The sequence below is a fragment of the Thermobia domestica genome, chromosome 1 (assembly GCF_964235325.1).
Source record: "Thermobia domestica chromosome 1, izTheDome1.hap1.1, whole genome shotgun sequence".
In the NCBI taxonomy this organism is placed as follows: domain Eukaryota; kingdom Metazoa; phylum Arthropoda; class Insecta; order Zygentoma; family Lepismatidae; genus Thermobia; species Thermobia domestica.
In genome coordinates, this window is record NC_137454.1 from 146,466,960 (window position 1) to 146,485,411 (window position 18,452).

General features: G+C 35.9%; 1 protein-coding gene across 2 annotated transcripts in view; it reads right to left on the minus strand.

Moving 5' to 3' along the window:
- Nucleotides 1-18,452, minus strand: part of Slik (Sterile20-like kinase) — a 133,976-nt gene that overhangs the window by 97,386 nt on the left and 18,138 nt on the right. For both annotated transcript variants that reach the window (XR_014132111.1, XM_081764044.1), the window contains exons 2-5: nucleotides 16,024-16,498; nucleotides 10,722-10,886; nucleotides 3,288-3,486; nucleotides 1,870-2,000 (exon numbers count right to left, since the gene is read on the minus strand). Coding sequence is in view for 1 of the 2 variants with exons in the window: in XM_081764044.1 (XP_081620170.1) it covers nucleotides 1,870-2,000; nucleotides 3,288-3,486; nucleotides 10,722-10,886; nucleotides 16,024-16,185 (657 nt within the window). In the remaining variant the exon portion in view is untranslated. The remainder of the gene's footprint in view (nucleotides 1-1,869; nucleotides 2,001-3,287; nucleotides 3,487-10,721; nucleotides 10,887-16,023; nucleotides 16,499-18,452) is intronic.

Sequence of the window (18,452 nt, forward strand, 5' to 3'; positions counted from 1 at the left end):
CATTATAAAAGACTATCTTGGCCTTTCCAAGCGCTGTAGTCGCTGGGTCCCTAAGCAAAAAGATGATGGCGTAAAGTGGTGCCGCTATATGCTTAAAAGATTCTTGCAGGGGCAAAGTAAAAACGCTTATAATATAGTCACAGGTGGTTTTACAAGTATTACCCCAAAACGAAACAGCAGTCAACAGTATGGTGTTTTCAAAATTAAGCTCCACCTTCGAAAAGTTAAACGATCACGGAGCGTGTGTAAAGTTATGGTGGATTTTTCTTTTCTTTAAGACCAGCTATGCAACAACTATACAGTTAGATGATCGACGTACAGTTACAGCAGAATGGTGCGTTACTCATTGCTTTCCGAGTATCTATGAAGCTTGGAGATTGCCCACCAAAAGTATCTACTGTCTTACTTCTTCATCAATGGACGGCCACACACAGCAGCGAAAGCTTTGGTGTTTGTATAGGAAAGTGGAGACCGTATTCTACTGCGCAACAGTTTAGCCCGGTGTGACTTTGCCTTTTTTCCAAAACTCAAGAAAAAACTTCGACGACGCGACTTTCAAACAAATGAAGAGGTTCTCGCACCGCATAATAATGAAATTTCTGATTTTCCAAATAATGAAATTTTAAAAATATTTGACTCGTGTTTTTTAAGCATGCAAAAGTGTATTATTGCCTGTGGGGACTATTTTGAAAAATTGTAAAAGGTTTCATGTAAATAAATTGATTTTTCAAAGAGTATCTAAAAATTTTCGGCATGACTCTCGTATTATAGTAAAAACAGACTTCAGAATATTACTCTAAATATACATGGATGCTATGTATCTTGTAAACAAAACGGATATACTAGTTTAAAATCATAGGGAGTTCACATAGACACACACGTGAATATAGATATTAAGTGAGTTTCATTTCACATAGTAGAAACTACAGTAGACTTCCAAACTATGCAAATTCAATACTTAAACTTGAAGTAGTACATCTATAATTACTTGAACAGAGTATTAAGACCATAGATAAAACATGTTCCTCGGACGCTGAATCCATATCGAAAAGGCATTACTCGCTATCTCTTACTGATCTTGCCTTGCTATCTCTATGAACATTAAAGTTAAAACCGGAAGTACTAACTGAAGTCTACCCCTTTCAATTGGAATAGAGGAATAAAACCAGAGGTGAAACATATTCTTGCGGTACTGAATTTATACCAAAAAACTTACATATATTATGCGATTAGCGTTGTAACCAGAAATCGTTCATTTTCGGTTTGAACAGTTAAATAAAAGTAAGCAGAAAACTAACTCTAAGGACGCTGAATATGTAATAAAAAACATTGCTTTTCGATATACCTTATTATGAGAGTAAGTACTGAAACCGGAAGTAACAGTACATATTAACTACTACCGGTTAGATGGTTGTGGGTTATAGTGGTATTTGATATGTTTTACAGATTTTGCTCTATAGAAATCAGTATCGAAACCGAAATAGTAAATCTGAACATTCCCAGTTTTCGCCGAGTGTTGCGGAAAGTCATGATATGTTATCTTGAGACGTTGAATCGTTTGCAAAATACACTTCAAGCTATGTTATCATTTATGTTCTATTACGATAAACACTGAAACCAAAAATGGTTAATTTGAACCACTTCCGGATTGAATAGAAGGTTAGCAGAAGGCATGAAACCTATTCTTGGGACGCTAAATCGATTGCAAAAAATTGCTTCTTGATATATCTTGCAGTTTCTCCACTAATACTGTCGACAGACGGATGGACGGACATAGCTGTTCTGAAATACTTCTGACACTTAAGCATAGCATAATTTAGAAGTCTAATAAACTATACCATAAATGTCTAAGAAAAATTACACACTTACCTTGAAGTCATAAGGATTATCTCTAAAAGTTTCACATAGCACAACCTCTGGGGCCATCCAATACGGAGTTCCAATAAAAGTGTCATGCTTCTGCAAGGTGTATTTATTCTTCGCAGATACACCGAAGTCAGCTGTGAAAATGAGAAAATGGGTAATAAACAACAAATGGTTGGTATTTGAGTAAATTTAATAAAATAACTATATCAATATAATGAAAAACAAAGTTAAATCTTAATTTCATGTCATAGGACACACCTACAAGCTAGGCGGATTCTATACGCAACAAAATAATTAATTATCAGAATGACTTGGTGTTCATAAAATCCTATTACGAACAATACACAGTCGACTGAAAACTGCAGTTTCATTACAAATATTTAACAGAGTATAAAGTTTCTATTAGTTCCATTTACATTTGTGTACAATATGGTAGTTGATATCTATGTACTACATGATTTTCATGGTTAGCGCTACACTACAGGGAAAGGTAGAAAATGTATTGAGATATGCAGAGAAGTTTCAGGGCAAATTTTAGCAATTCACAAAAAGCGCAGTCTCTCACCTTTTTGCCATCTAGAAAGATGTTATGCTATATTAAAATAGACATGATAAATTTTTTAAGTTTAAAAAAAATTACGAGAGCTTCTCTACATTTTATTAGTTCTTTAATTTCTCGTTTTTCATACTTTTTCAAAAAGAGGGGAGACAAATTGGCCACCCTATCCCGTTGGTTTTGTGACCTGTCCAGAACGTCAAGTAAATGGGCTGTAGCAGAATGATAAAAGAAGACAAGAATGAAATTGAAGCGAGTCGGTGACAGGTATATATATATATAAAAAAATCACGCGTTAACAACCCTTAGGGGCCATGGCCTACCTGCCGGCTTGCTGTACTTATGTTTTTGGAATATGTGTGTGATCAGCACATCGGCTCCCTTGCCGTTACTTTTGGTTTCCTATATTCTCCGGAGTTCCCCTCTTATCCTCACGACGCTAGCTGGACGCCGCAATGCGAACACCATTTGATGAGTACGAACTATCAACCATCTTTCATTGTATAACCCAGCACTGCTTGACTCTCTTTGATTTCACGAAAAGCGGTATTCCAGTACAGCTAGGGCGTTGGCATAAATAATGCATGTAATATTTTATGTATAATGCACGTATATAACTTATATTTCTAGTCTTTCCTTTTTAATTTAATCAAAAAAGTCGCACAAAAAATATTAAAACAGACAGATGAATGCTACGTAATGGAAATTACTTCTAGTTTGAAGAAAATATGTTCTTGTTGACGAATACGCAATATTTCATGTTCAACGTTTCAATTTAGATAAATGCTAAAGGTCATTAATAATGAAAAACGGACAACAGAAATCACTGTAATACAAGTATTATCATACACAAGAACATGCATACCTAGTTTAACTCCACAGTCCATAGTTAGAAGAACGTTTCCAGCTTTCAGGTCCCGATGAATCACTTTGCTTTTGTGTAAAAAATCTAGTCCTTTACACATCTGTTGACAAACATACGCTATTTGAGCTTCTGTTAAAGGCTTTTCTAATTCTACCATAATTGAATCAAGTGCCCCACCGTCACAGTACTCTATGAGCATCTATAAATAAATAAAAAATATTATGTTTAGTTTATAATTGTAAAAGTAGCAAAGCAAGACATGAAAAGTGTAGCTGTACCATTAATGTGAGCAAAATATACTCGAGCAAGTAAGCAGTCACATACGGACATGAATAAACTAATTAGTGTGGTTTAAGACTGATTTACACAAATTCTTTTATACAAATTATTGTAATACAACTTCAAAATGGTGACAATTTGGGTAAGGTTTCATTCATGTAAAACATTGTATTGCGGCGAAGTAGTTAGAAAGTTTGACTTTGGTTTCCCGAGTTTGATTCTCATTGAAAGTGTGTGGTTTCCTATTCTTTATAGGCCAAAAAAATCGAAAAAAAAAAATTAATTTGGCACGGCATAATTTCGAGAAAGAAAGAGGGGTAGAATATTAATATTCTACGTTCTTGTGTTGGATAGTAATCCAACTTCTGAAGCTCATAACTACCATTATTTTTTTAATATTGTAATTCTCGTCAAAATATTTGTTTATTTAAAATAAAGTAGTAATGAAATAATAATCAAAAGCATTTCTACTAATATAATCATTTACTTAGCGACAAAATAAGAAATTTTATATCTCAAAATGCGACAAAATACGAAATTTTTAATTTCAAATACGAAAAGTTTAATTTCACATTGCGAAAGACTCTTGTACCTACCCATAACTAGTCAAAGTCACAAGGAAAGGACATGAACCTGTCAATGGGACTTCCTAATCAAACCTAGTCCATTCGATAAACATAACAAAGATATGTTCAAGCACAAAAAATTAGATGCCATGGACAACGGAGTAAGTCCCTGGGGCCCACTGACCCTATAAAGTATAAAGAAAATCGTAGACTCGCAGTGAAATAGCTATTGCATCAACACTGTTTATTGGAAAATCATGTTTTATAGTTCATTCTCTTCAGCATGGAACAAACTTTCCAGAGGTGCTATGTATTAGGGTCCATAACGTACTTGAACAGGGAAAACTGGGAGAATGTCGGGAAAATTCCCTCCAGAAATCCCTCCCATCAACTTTGGATCCCTCTGGAGTGGCCTCGGGTAAAAGCACACAATCCAAATATATCTCAAAAAACAGTATAGGGGATAACAAATAAGTATATCAAGTTTTGTATTGATAGACGGAATAGATATGGGGAAAAAGCTTGTATGCCAATACACGATTTCCCTATTCATGTACGTTAACAGCCCCAATCCATAGCACCTCTGGCAAGTTTGTTTCATGCTGAAGAGAATGAACTATAAACCATGACTTTCCAATGAACAGTGTTGATGCAACAGCTATTTCACTGCGAGTCTACGATTTTCTTTATACTAACAGGGTCAGTGGGTCTCAGGGACTTATTCCGTTGTCCATGGGACCTAATTTTTTGTGCATGAACATATCTTTGTTATGTTTATCGAATGGGCTAGGTTTGATTAGGAAGTTCCGTTGACAGGTTCATGTCGTTTCCTTGTCAGCTTAAGATCTCACACAGGGGAAACATATAAATCTATATTATTTCATTTCACTCACATAATAATAATAATAATAATAATAATAATAATAATAATAATAATAATAATAATAATAATAATAATAATAATAATAATAATAATAATAATATTATTATTATTATATACAGGGTAGCCCATTTTAATCTTTCCACGGAAATATCTCGAAAACGGTTGAACATAAATAAACTGAACAAAAACTCAAATAGGAAATACCATGGGGCAATGGTGATGTCGCGGTGCCCCCAGGGCCGCTCTTCAAGGGGGCCCGGGGCCCCAATTTGAAATTTTAAATGGAAACGTGGGTAAAGTGATACCACGTTCGATAGATCTTCAAACACTAAACAGAGTTGTGACAAAAGATTTTTCATATTGTTTGCCATATTCACAATGGCCGCTAAGACATGATGCCTATCAGATTAAGCGTCTAGTACCACTAATATAAAAGCGGTTGGAGATAAATGAACAGAACAAACAGTGAAACAGAAAAATGACATAAAGCACGTCGAATGATGTCGATGACCCCCAGGGCTGCATTTCATGGGGGCCCAGGGCCCAACTTCAAAATTCAATGGAAAAAACATAGGTCAAGTGATATCTCGTTCGATAGATCTTTAAAAACTAAAAAGTGCTGTGTCAAAAGATTTTTCATATCGGTCACCGTATTCAAAATGGCCGCCAAGACATGGTGCCTGTATCAGATAAAACGTCCAGTACCATTAATATGAAAACAGTTGGAGATAAATGAACAGGATAAAACTCGTATAGGAAATCACAGAGTGTAGGAAATTTATCATTCCACGCCTCGAGAATAATCCAACGGAGAAAAAGATTAAAGTATAAGTGACATAATGCTAAAGAGGAAATCTAATTCTTAGAAAATTATCTTTCCGATCTCCCTCCATAAGTGGGGAATGAATGGTAAAATCTCAAATGAGAACCCCACTTTTATTTGCAATAGGCATGGTTTGTCCGAAACACTTGGGTGTACAAGTGACTGGTACTGTAATGAACCAATATTGTACAGACGGCTTTTGAGCAAAACCAACGTTTGTACACATTGTTCTAAAATTGCGTTGTTCGACAAATTGGTTTCGCATTGCAGTTGTTTCATTTTTGCACAAATCATTGTCTGTAATCAAAATGGAAGGTACCATTTAACAAGAATTTTATCTACTTTTTTTCATTAAAGACATCTATCTCTTATAAAAACACATTTCAGATAATTTTTGTGTACATACAATTTGAAAAAACTAAGGTTCTCATTTTCAATTTCACCGTTCCTTCCCGTCCCGCTTCACCCACTTACGGAGGACGTTGGAATGATGATTTTCTAGGAACTAGATTTCCTCCTTTGCATTATAGCACTTTTACTCTAATCATCTTCCCCTTTGTTGCAACATTTTCGAGCCCTGGAATGATAAATACTCTGTAATTTTCTATAGGAGTTTTATTCTGTTCATCCGTTATTATCTTCAACCGTTTTCATATTAGTGGCACTAGACGTTTTATCTGATACAGGCACCATGTCTTGGCGGCCATTTTGAAATCAGTGACCTATATGAACAATCTTATGTCACAACACTGTTTAGTGTATCAAGATCTATCGAACGAGGTATCACTTGACTCATATTTTCGTTTAAAATTTTTAAGTTGGGCCTGAGCCCCCATGAAGGGCGGCCCTGGGGGGCACCGCGACAACATCATTCGATTTGTCCCATGGCTTTCCTATTTGAGTTTTTGTTTGGTTCATTTATGCTCAACCGTTTTTATATTAGTGCTACTGGACGTTTATCTGATACAGGTAACATATCTTGGCGGCCATTTTGAATACGGTGACCGATATAAAAGATCTTTTGCCATATCGCTTTTTAGTTTTTAAAGATCTATCGAACGAGGTGTCATTAGCCATGTTTCAGTTTAAAATTTTAAAGTTGGGCCCCGGGCCCCCTTGAAGAGCAGCCCTAGGGGGCACCGCGACGTCACCATTCGATTTGCCCCATGGTATTTCCTATTTGAGTTTTTGTTCAGATCATTTATGCTCAACAGTTTTCGAGATATATCTGTGGAAAGATTAAAATGGGCCACCCTGTATATGAAGGAAAATGATTCTATATGGAAATGAATAATGAAACACACATACAGCATAATAATACAATAGAAAACATATGACATATGGTAAAATATACTTGTTCTAAGCGAAATAGGGATATTACAAATCCCCTTCTACCAGTCATAGCAAGCATGATTCTTTGCTTTGCTATTATTTTTCAAAATTCCTTAATCTCACATAGTTGGGGTTGTTATATAGTATGAGCATACCTTAAATCAACAATTCAAAAACATATGTATTTCCTAACTACTTAGCATAGGTAAGTCTGTGAGGTTACACCTTCTTAACTATTCGGTAAAAGTAGTTTATAAATTTTCCGTACAATTTTAGAAATATATAACGAATCAATATTAAATTAATAATTACAAACAGAGAGGCAAACGAATTGCGGTAGTCTCGAATATTAAATTAAACAAGGGTTATTGGGAAATGAGAATAAATATCTTCCCCAAATGTTTTCCTATGTTAACCCAATTTAAGAAACATATTCAATATTACTCAATATTTTGCCAAATAAAGTTACTCTAACTTTCAGTGATATTCAAGATTAGAAGACGTGCAAATTTATAACGATGAATTCAAATGTGCATAGTGCCGTTCGGAAATTAACGCGGCATAACTACTAATTTTACTCGTAAGAATACAAAATTTTCAACAGGTTCGGAGAACACAAACACGCACAAATTTCAACTTTAGATCAGGCTGCACAATGTCAATAATTACTATTCCTACGCTGAAAGAATTCCTACCGATATGATCCTCCAAATCTTAAATTGGATACTTTGTCAGACAGCCATTTTGTAAGGTCAACCATACGAACGGCAACGTAAATATACTTATTTTGTTTTATCCGAAATATTAAAGAAACTTTCCTCCAGGCTCCCCTGTGGACGATTCCGATCTCTCCTTAATGAAGCAAATCAGTTTTGTTCACTAAAGAAGACCATTAGCGTTTGCATTGCCCGTTGTTTCCCTTCAAAGCAGGGGTCTTCATACGTGCTACACCACAATACGAGGTCCATTCAAGTTATAACACCTCTATTTTTTCTCAGAACTAGTAATACAAACGTGCCGTTTGTTTTAAAATACACAAGCACTCGTTGTCAATGGTGACAAGAGATGGCAACACCGTACGGCAAAAAACAGTGGTGAGAGTGAGAAGTGTTTTGATATTCGTCGTTTTCTCCATTTGCGTGGCGTAACACGGCTTGAAATTCATCACCAGTTGAGTAAGCCATGTGACGATGGTGTCATGGATGTGTCTAATGTGCGTTTGTAGGTGCAACAGTTCAAAGAAGGCACAGAATCGTGTGACAACTAACCAAAACAATTTCGGTCTCACACAAGCCGGTCTGACGACATGATCGAACGAGCGGAAAAAGTTGTTTTGGAGGATCGCCAAATGAGTGTGGAACACACGTCTCCAAATTTGACATTTCCGTGGGATCTGTGCACACAATCCTGAATAAAGACCTTAACATGCGAAAAATATCCTCCAGGTGAGAGCCACGAATGCTGATGGACGACCACAAGGCTGTGTGTGTGGCATGTTGTCAGGTGATAATTGCTTGTTTCTTTGAGTAACAGGTTATGCAGCAAAATCTGGACTATGCATTGCGCTCTGTGACATTTATTGCTAAGTATTAGGGAGAAAATTAGTATTTGTAATATGGAGAGCTTTTCACTAGTATTGGTAAGTTTTTGTTTGTGTCTTCAAAGGGAACCAATAACTAGAACAATGGCCTCAAGCGAAGACACCCTAGTTCCCGAGTGTACAAGTTCTACTCCGCCAACATCTAGTCCGCAAAATGCTCCACTATACGACACTTTATGGCTGGAGGAGTGCCCAGATGTATTATCTATGGTATTTTGAAATATTTTTACAACACACCAGGATCTCGTCGACCTGGTTCAAGTTGATCCAATGCAAAAATCACTGGAAGAAAATTGACCACCCTCAAGCGTTTGTTCGATCACAAGGACGGAATTTCGCAGCGAAAAACAGCTAAGCGGCTCAATATCAAAGCACGCTCTGTCGACAGCTACAGAAGGTGAATGTCAAGTCTTATAAGAAGAAACGTTTCCCACAACGGACTGACAGGCAGAATTCGGAGGAGAGATTGTGTGCTCAGCTGTATCGAAAGTTTTCAAAGCTTCCTGGATTCTTGATGGCGAATTCTCTTTCATGCTATCCCACTCCACCATTAATGCCAACAATACCTTTTACAACTGAAACAAAGAAGATACGCCACCTAGGGTGAAATTATATCCCAAAATTAAGTTTGCGAAGAAGGTTCTGGTCTGACTTGCAATCGGACCACACGGATGGTAAGAGCCGCTGAGCAAGGATTCATCAATAGCAGGGTTTACCTGGAGGAATGCATTGTTAAGAAACGAATGATTTCATACATTAGGGCACACTACGACAACTAGGTGTTCTGGCCGGACAAAGCTAGTGTCTATTACGCTTAAGTGGTGGTGGAGCACTTGAAACAAGAAGACATCCATTTCGTCGCCAAAGAAGACAACTTTGCCAACCTCCCGGAGGCCAAATGTATTGAAGCCTTTTGGGTTCTGTTGAAAGCCCAAGTCTATGCCAATGCCTGGAGAGCCGAAAACACTCGCCAGCTCATAAATCGCATCAAGTTATGCCTGCGACAAAAGGACGCCGGACATGTACAGCACCTTGTAAAGAGCACTAAGAAGAGGATCGATCAGATTAGGTGCAATGGTGTAGCTGAGAGCTGAATAAATGTGCGTTTCGTAGAACTTGTGTTACCCTTTCTATTGGTCCTTTCCTTTTTGATTCATGTTAACAACCTGCTACAGATATGTTTAATTGCGGGCAGTCCAGATTTTGCTGCATCACTCGTTATACCGGACATGTGGCAGCCATATCTTTAGAAGATCGACGGACTATAAATGATGATTGGTATACAACAATGTGCTTGCCAGGTCAGCAAAGCATTGTGTAAAACAAATCGTCGCATCCTTCTTCACCACGACAACGGTTTCCACTCAGTACACCAAAATGTTGAATTTGGTCCAGCAAAAATGTGGAATTAATGAATTATTATCCCTATTCACCTAATTTTTTTTTTCCCACATGAAAAATAAGATGAGAGTGAACGATTTGTATCGCCTGAAGTAGCTTTTGATGAATTCGCAACAGTCGTTTCTGAGATAGAACTTCAGTGAAAAAAAAAAACCTTCAAAATTAGTTTTGAGCGCATTTAAAAGATTGATCTTAAGGATGAATATTTTGAAAATCAACAAAGAACTTTCCTGAATTTCACATGTTTCTTTTTTTATATTGATTTCAGAAATTTTTCCAGCAGCCCTCCTATTCTAAAATGAAACTAAGAGAACGCTTATGATGAATTAAGTTATTCTCAAGCATAATTTCATAAAAGGAACTTCAGTTTTAACGCTGACGTATCGCTACAAAAATATTTTTTACGATTACTGAAAACTTGGACTCTAAAACTGAACTCTCGATACTTTGTGGACTCTAAAACTGTACACAAAATAGGTATCTCTCTCCCCATATAACCACCTACTGAAAATCTTTGAACAGGGTAAATTATATAAGAAGTTCATCATACCCATAATCTCCCCTCGAAAAAGAAGGCTTCGTGTAAGTCAACAATATTTGGATGTTTACATTCAGATAATATGTCTATTTCAATCATGAAATCCGAAAGGTCATCTTCTCCTTCCAAAGCGCACATTTTTGCAGCAGCAAATGTGTCAGCTCCTTTTCTCTGCGCCTAGAAATAAAATACAAATTTAATTAATAAAAGAACACTATGTTAATAATGTACTCCATAATAATCCACAAAATATATAATAAAAGAATAGGCAGAAAGTGAGTGTGCATTGAAAGTTGTCAATTACTTTCGTAAATATTAATCCATTTTAATGACAAAATGTAATATAATTTTGAAAATTTTGGAAATCTAACCATACTTTTACCACTTTTCCAACAGCAAAAGATATAGTGAAAATGGTTCAATATTTAACACTGCGTGAGCAAGCTCAAATGCTCTCATGGTAGGGACTGTGACGTTTAATAGTATAGGGCAGTGATTGTGGCGAAGTGTGAATTGATTTCGCTACAATGCAACCAAGGATTAGCAGAAACAGACAGAAGACAAGGAGTCTCTAGTACATACTCTTACAAGCGGGCAGATCGATCTAATTCTTCAGATTTCACATAAAGCCCAATGACCTCTCACACCGTAGATCGCTAGATTCTGAATTGGTTACTTAACGTTTGATTTGATTTGATTTTCAGTTTGGCATACCTTCCAGCAGTGAAGCTATATAAGACATGAACGTACAGCTTAACGTGGATTCGAACCACATAAGTTCCTGCCAGGAATCAAACTCTGGTCTCCTACACCAGGTTTGTTAAAATGTACTGTCCCTTTCCAGGACCGAGGATATATGAGACGTAGTCCTACACTCAAGATGGGATCTGAACCACCGTTCTCCCACTGGAAATCCAAACTTCGGGTCGCATGCACCAAATACACATAGGCTAGCCACTAGACCAGTGGGGAAGACGCCAGATCGATCGGGAAAGTGAACCAATTAGTTACGCGATTTGTTCTAGTGATATGGTTAAATTTTCGTTAATGGAACCCGTATTACTGTTAATAACTACAGGCATAGCTGCTGAATGGAGTTCGAAGTGATTATACTAGGTTGATATAAAAACCCAAGTTAAGAACATCATTTGGTCAGTTAAGGCAGTGTTCCTTACATGTGGGGGTAGGAAGCTGTGACTACCAGATGCAAGAGGATCCGATAGTCATTGTCGATAAAGCATAAAGTCGAATAAAGGTCAATATGGTATGGTATGACATCTAACGAAGTTGTATTTTCATCATGTACCAAAGGCCTTTGACTCCATTATTCACAAATTACGTCTGAGTAAGTTATTAAATATTGGGCTATCATTAACACATATTAAATGGTTTGGAAGTTACTTAAGAAATAAAACTTGTAACGTAAAAATTGGCAATGTGAAATCTCAAAAAAGCCAAACAGAGAAGAGAAAATTTCAAGGATCCCCCAGTTTCTTCTCTCTACCAATGATCTACCTGTAACGACAAATATTTAAAAATACACAGACGACATAAAACTTTTTAAATTAGTTAATAATTATTATGATATTGTAATAAAAAAAAATAATTATTAAAAAACCCACGTATGATATTCACTAACAAATTCAATATCATGGTAGCAAATATAATCAACGAAGTATCAGAAACCAAATCATAAAATGAGACTTGTAATTTTAACATCCCATTGGTTATATCTTTTAGACTAAAGGAGATGGATGGTTATGAAACTGAATGAATGTAGAATTTTTTGTGCTCTTCCACTGGGAATTGAACCCGGGGCCGAAAACACCAAAGACACATGCGGTAGCCACTAGACTAGTGAGAAGGACAATACAGTGGACTTACTCTTAACTGTCCTCTCTCTAACCACCCATCTTCCTACAAATAAGCTACTTTCGTTATCACCCGCGCTCTGTGTTCCACGACAACAATAAACACACACAATAATATAAAATACAGTACTGTACTTCATTTAGTATTGCTGGCTCATATAGTTTTACGTTAAAAAAAATACCTGTTTTCTTTTTTTGTTGAGCAGTCTACAGAGGTGGCTGTACATTGCCAGTTCATCACCTGTTATGTGTACATGTAAGATACAGATATTTCTTCAGGTGTAATTATTTCTTGCCATGCATTGTATATTGCCTGTGTTGACAACATGTAAAGGCATGATCCTGGCAAATGGGTACAATAGTTGAAGTATGACATTTGAAAAGATCTTCTCAATCTCCTATGGAGAGGAGTTGTAAATATGCACTGAATTGCCTATATTTACAACTTGGAAAGGCAGATTACAGTGTGTGGTGGTGGTGGAGGGAAGACTGCTTGTATGCAAGACACTCCTGCAATATTCTTGATACGAATGAAATCTGAAAATATTTAGCAGTTAAAGATTTTTGAAATTTGATTCTGTACTGAGACAATACTAGTTGGTAAGAGGACTGAAGCCGACTGGTTTAACATGTAAGAACATTAATTATACTAATGGAATTCACAATGATATAATATTTGACCGGTTGAGTACCAGAGTTGCCTAATTACCAACAGCAATAAGGTCGAACTTAGTATACATATTAATACTAAGTTCGACTTTATTGCTGCTGGTACTTAGTATTAATATGTATACAAAGCTTATTGCTGCTGATACTTTGGCTACTCTGCCACTCAATGGTCACTTGGACAATAGTGTGAAATTAATAATATTTTGGGTGGGGGTGCTGAAGTCGGGTCCCCAACCCCTGGCTTCGCCCCTTTTTACAGGCGGTAAACATGTCTTTTATACTCCATGTTCTTTGTGTGTCCCTTGTTCAGGCAATAACATGCGATTTTTTAATATCTTTGCTAAAACAGCCGAGGAACAGGCAATGTTCATGGGTACCTTACATACCTGTTCCAGGTGTAAAAACAGTATCCCAATTTTAAAGGTTTTTCAGGTGCCTGTTTTTTTCGCATGGGTTGACAAAAATTCTTACCCTTGTGAAAAATTAACAACTTCCGGTGGTTAATACGGATAACCATCGTCCACAGAACACGCTTCATTTATGATCGTACTCAAGGAAGTTTTTCTTCTTCAATCAAAGTGCAACTTTGCATGTGCTTTAACCCCACTCAGTTCTGTGTGGCATTTCTTTATGTTGCATTGTGGTCATCTCTGTGATGTAGTATTCATAGGTTGATCCGGATTTCCTTGAAAGCAGATGTCAAGATCGGAAGGCTTGTATTTTCTTCTCTAATCTCGAAATTTCAAATACACTGCTAAATTTCGTATTCTCTCTGGAAATCTGGAATTGGTGGGTCTGTACCACTTGTTACTTCATGAAGCCTGTTGTGTAAAGGTAACGTGCCTGGCTGCATGATAATGGCACTTGTGCAGAATCATTAGGGTCACAAACCAACAAACATACTGGGTCCACTGTTATTATCCTCATATCATTTTCAATTATTTCTTCTTGCCTAACTTTATATGTAGGATTCAGATCAGTTACTTAAGTAATCACCTATATTATTTTCAATTTCAGGAGGTATGCCCTCTAAAGTATTCCTTTTCTTTGTCAGTAAGGAGTTGGCGCGGCATGTTCGCGCAGTAAAAGTCCCTGCTCCAGAACACGCAGTGATCACTTTTACTAACCACCAACTTAGCGTCAATCGCCTCTTACAGCACACAATACGAGCAAAATATTCGTGCAGAACACAACACACAATATTCCTATAAAAAATACAAACTATAAAAACACTACAAATTAGTTACATATGTGCAAATGTTTAAATTGTAGGGGTCAGTGGTCGTATACTGAAAAACGACACATGTGTACCGAAAAACGATATAACAGTCATATTGTTCTAAATATAAGCCAGAATTAATCATCAAAGTTACTGCTCACAACATCTATTGGGATGCATGGAAAGTATTTTAAATGGTTCGTATAGCTAACCATCAATATCAATGCATAGAAGAGATATGGGAAAAGGGGGTTAATGTAAGAAACCCCTTATTAGAAAGTTACGGTGGTTGAAGGACTCAAATAGTAACACACAGAAATTTTGGTTGGTAAGTGTCTTATGCTTTTTATACTCTATAATATTATTATTGTTATTACAAGGTTGTATATTGAACTTTATACTGAGAATAGAGCTGCTTCTATTATTATTATATGCAACTCAAGCAACACAAATTATAATACTGCATATCTCTTTCAAATGCACTGAAGTATAACTCTAGTCTTTGCCCCACTCAAGTTTTTAGTGCAAAGAGTAAGCTATAAAAAAAATCAAAATAAAACTGTATTAAGTTCTTAAATTTCTTTTTAATTCGTCTATTTTTAAAAAATATGTATTCACTGAAAGCTTGTTCATCATCTTCCGATTTCGTATATTATTTATACTATTACTTTATATATATAATGTCCAAGGAACAAATTCCACCAATATCTTGTAAGATATCTTATGTTATCAATCAAAACATGTTATTCAAAGAATCAAAATTCTTATGTAAACTTAAGAATTGTGTCTTCAATTTAAATACTGTTAATATTAAGACATCTATTTACAAGACCCCTCCCTGATGGTCCAGTGACTTGCCATGATAAATATCTTATTTGCATTACATGTATTTTCAACTTGAAAAGTCTCAATTGACACAGTTATCCAAAATATAGCTAATCTTTCCAGTAAAGTATCATTTCAGGATACCTGTCTAGGATCTTATCTGCAGTTATGAGCAACTACCTCATTTCCAGCTAGATAAGAACAAGATTGCAAAAAAGAAGCTCTTTCCCATTACACCTGCAATTTTAGGATTTGATTAGTCTATGTATTCAAGATTGGACATTCTCCTCTATCATTCTAAGTTCTTTCGTAGGAACAACTATACAGAAATTCTTGCTTGTCTATTTACAGAAATTCAATTATATACGCTATTGATTATTTACGGAAAGATCATCACCTAAGCGCAAACTGAAAAGCAAATCACATTGTGAAAGAAACTGACAGCATTATCGTCGACACAGGGCTACGGCACTCATACAGAAATAAATTCAAATATATACGAGGTATGTTCAAAAAGTATCGAATCATTTTTTTTTCGCGTAAATCAATGAAGCGCGAGAGACTTTCATCGTGCAGATGTAGAGAGGACACTTATGCGCAGTCGTAAATTCTTCCCCGTCGCAGCAAGCGTCAGTCTTAATCTCATTAAAAACAGTTAAAAAAACCACTCAGATAACCTCTGGCTAGGAAGTCAGTGAAGATAATGTTGGTTATAATAACACACACTTACCTTGTATACTTTTCCAAATGCTCCATCGCCTAGCTCGCCAACCATTTCCCAGAATTCCTCTGGATTAACATCCATTTTAATATTATTAAAGACCTTTTTCTTTTTGCCATCGTTACTACTTCCAAGATGGAGCACTTTCTTCAAATTGCTTAGGAATGACATTGCTAAATTGTATTTTGTCAAATGCCTCGTCAAACACAGAGCAGTTCACCTTGTATTAATTTCTTATTTTCAGCATTATTAGAACATATGTAGTTAGTTGTATTGTCTGTCTTTTTATGTAATACTTCATTTTTACATGCATCAGTTTTACGGATATTGGGGCACCGCTACTTCATGCATCAAGTGTTTTGGACCTATGTCCCACAAGCAACTGTCGCATTCTCCACTTCGATGTTCTCATTTGCCCTTTTAGGTACTGCCGCTACGTATAAATTGATTCATATCCTCAAGTATCCACCAATATTACCATGATCTGAAAAAAAAAAAAAAAAAAATTCTATTCGTCAAACTTTTATTAAAAGTGAATGTGAAATAAATAATCATATAAAATAATATTTATTTGTTTAATGTACTAAAGAATGATTAAACTGCATTATGGGTGTATTTGTATCCTTCATTCTACCATAGACGACCCATACTATGTCAATGGCACACCAGTAAAGTATATACCTTTTTATAATAATACTTACTTCACATTTAAATTGGATAGGTGTGCATACCTGCCGACTGCAAAACATGACCCATAATTTAGGGCTAGGAGAAAAGGTTATTTAAACTAGATTTTAATGAGCTTTACAGTAAATGAATCTTTTTTTCCCCATCACCAAAGAGATTTGAAAAAGCGGCGGAATTTCTTCAATATGATATTACTGGATTTCTTTATTCGATACCGGAATTAAGGATTAGAACTATTCTTAAAGTGGAGTTTTGATTTCACCTCAAACTGCGTTTCCACATCTCATATAGTCTCGGTGCTGGAAATGGGTGCTACACTCAAACCAGTGGACTTTAAAAATACTCAAATATATCGGTACGGGTAATTGTTGCAATGAAGTAAGGAGCTGAAGTTGAACAATACAACTATAGCAATAAGCGATCTTCAGGTTGGAAATCTCTCTTAAATTAACAAAATAATCTTGAAACAAAAAGTATTCATGTCACTCTTTACATTTATAAATATTACATTAAATATCTTTAGGATGCAAATAGTTTGGTTTACTACTTGTGTCTACAATGGCAAAAACAATCGACTTGAGTTTTCTCTTTTATATTCAAGCACACTTAATCTAGTAATAAGAAAACAATTATTTAGGATATAATACAAGGTTTAAAATGAGAGACATGAAAACTATACTTTATTATTCGTAACTTTCCGTTCATTAAATTAGAAGGTTGATCGTGATCATTTAAAACTATTTCATTTGTAAATGATTATTTAACTTATTAGTCTGTTTACGTCCGAAGATTACGTAGAATCAAACCCAGTCACCTACAATGAAGACAGTGCAAAACCGATTACTTTCAGGATGAAACAAATTATTTTGCTTCGATTCCAATGTACTCGAACTTCTATATGAAATACTGTCACGATCAGCTAGCTATAGCCAAAAAAGAGGATTAACTAAACAAATGAAGCGACTGATAAATCCGTATAAGGAGGAGGTTCACAAATCGGCAGCTGACGTCCTCTCACATCCTTAGTTGATAATGCAAATTCGATAATTCCTTCGGGGCCGCGGTGGCTCAGTGGTAGAGCGTTCACCTCTGGTGTACAGGGTTCTTGGTTCGATCCCAGCTCCGCCCAGTGAGCTTTGTGGTGGACAAATACCGTGTTTGTGGGTTTTTCGGGGTTCTCTTGTTTCCTACCACTTTCTTCATTCCACCATTTCATTCATTTCTCATCATTCCCGTCAGCTTTAGCCTAGCCGGCATAAGCGTGAGACGTAAAGATTTCATTTCATTCTTTTCCATAAAGATTTCAAGTACAATACATGCCGATGATCCTGGTTGGATCTCAAAGATGGAGTGGGAATTAATTGAATAATTATTTTTATCATATCCCTTAACATATACAACACATAATTAAAAATGGGACGCATGGCACCCTGTAATAATAATAATGAACTTACTTTCTTATATTCCTATGTCAATTTTTACTTCAACATTTCAAACATAAGTTTGTTCATGAGGATAAATCTCCGTGTGTTGCATCGAAATACTGATGTACAAATTGACATAGGAATATAAGGAGGTGAGTAAATTCATTATTTATACAGCACATCTTTGACTATTCAATGCGTCCCCATGCTTCTCTTCATAAAACATAAATTGTAAACTAGTGTTTACAAAAAATATACGCCCATTCTCTCTCTAATCAAAGACAATAATTTGCGATTTTTTAAAAATACATTAGGGAAAATTAATTA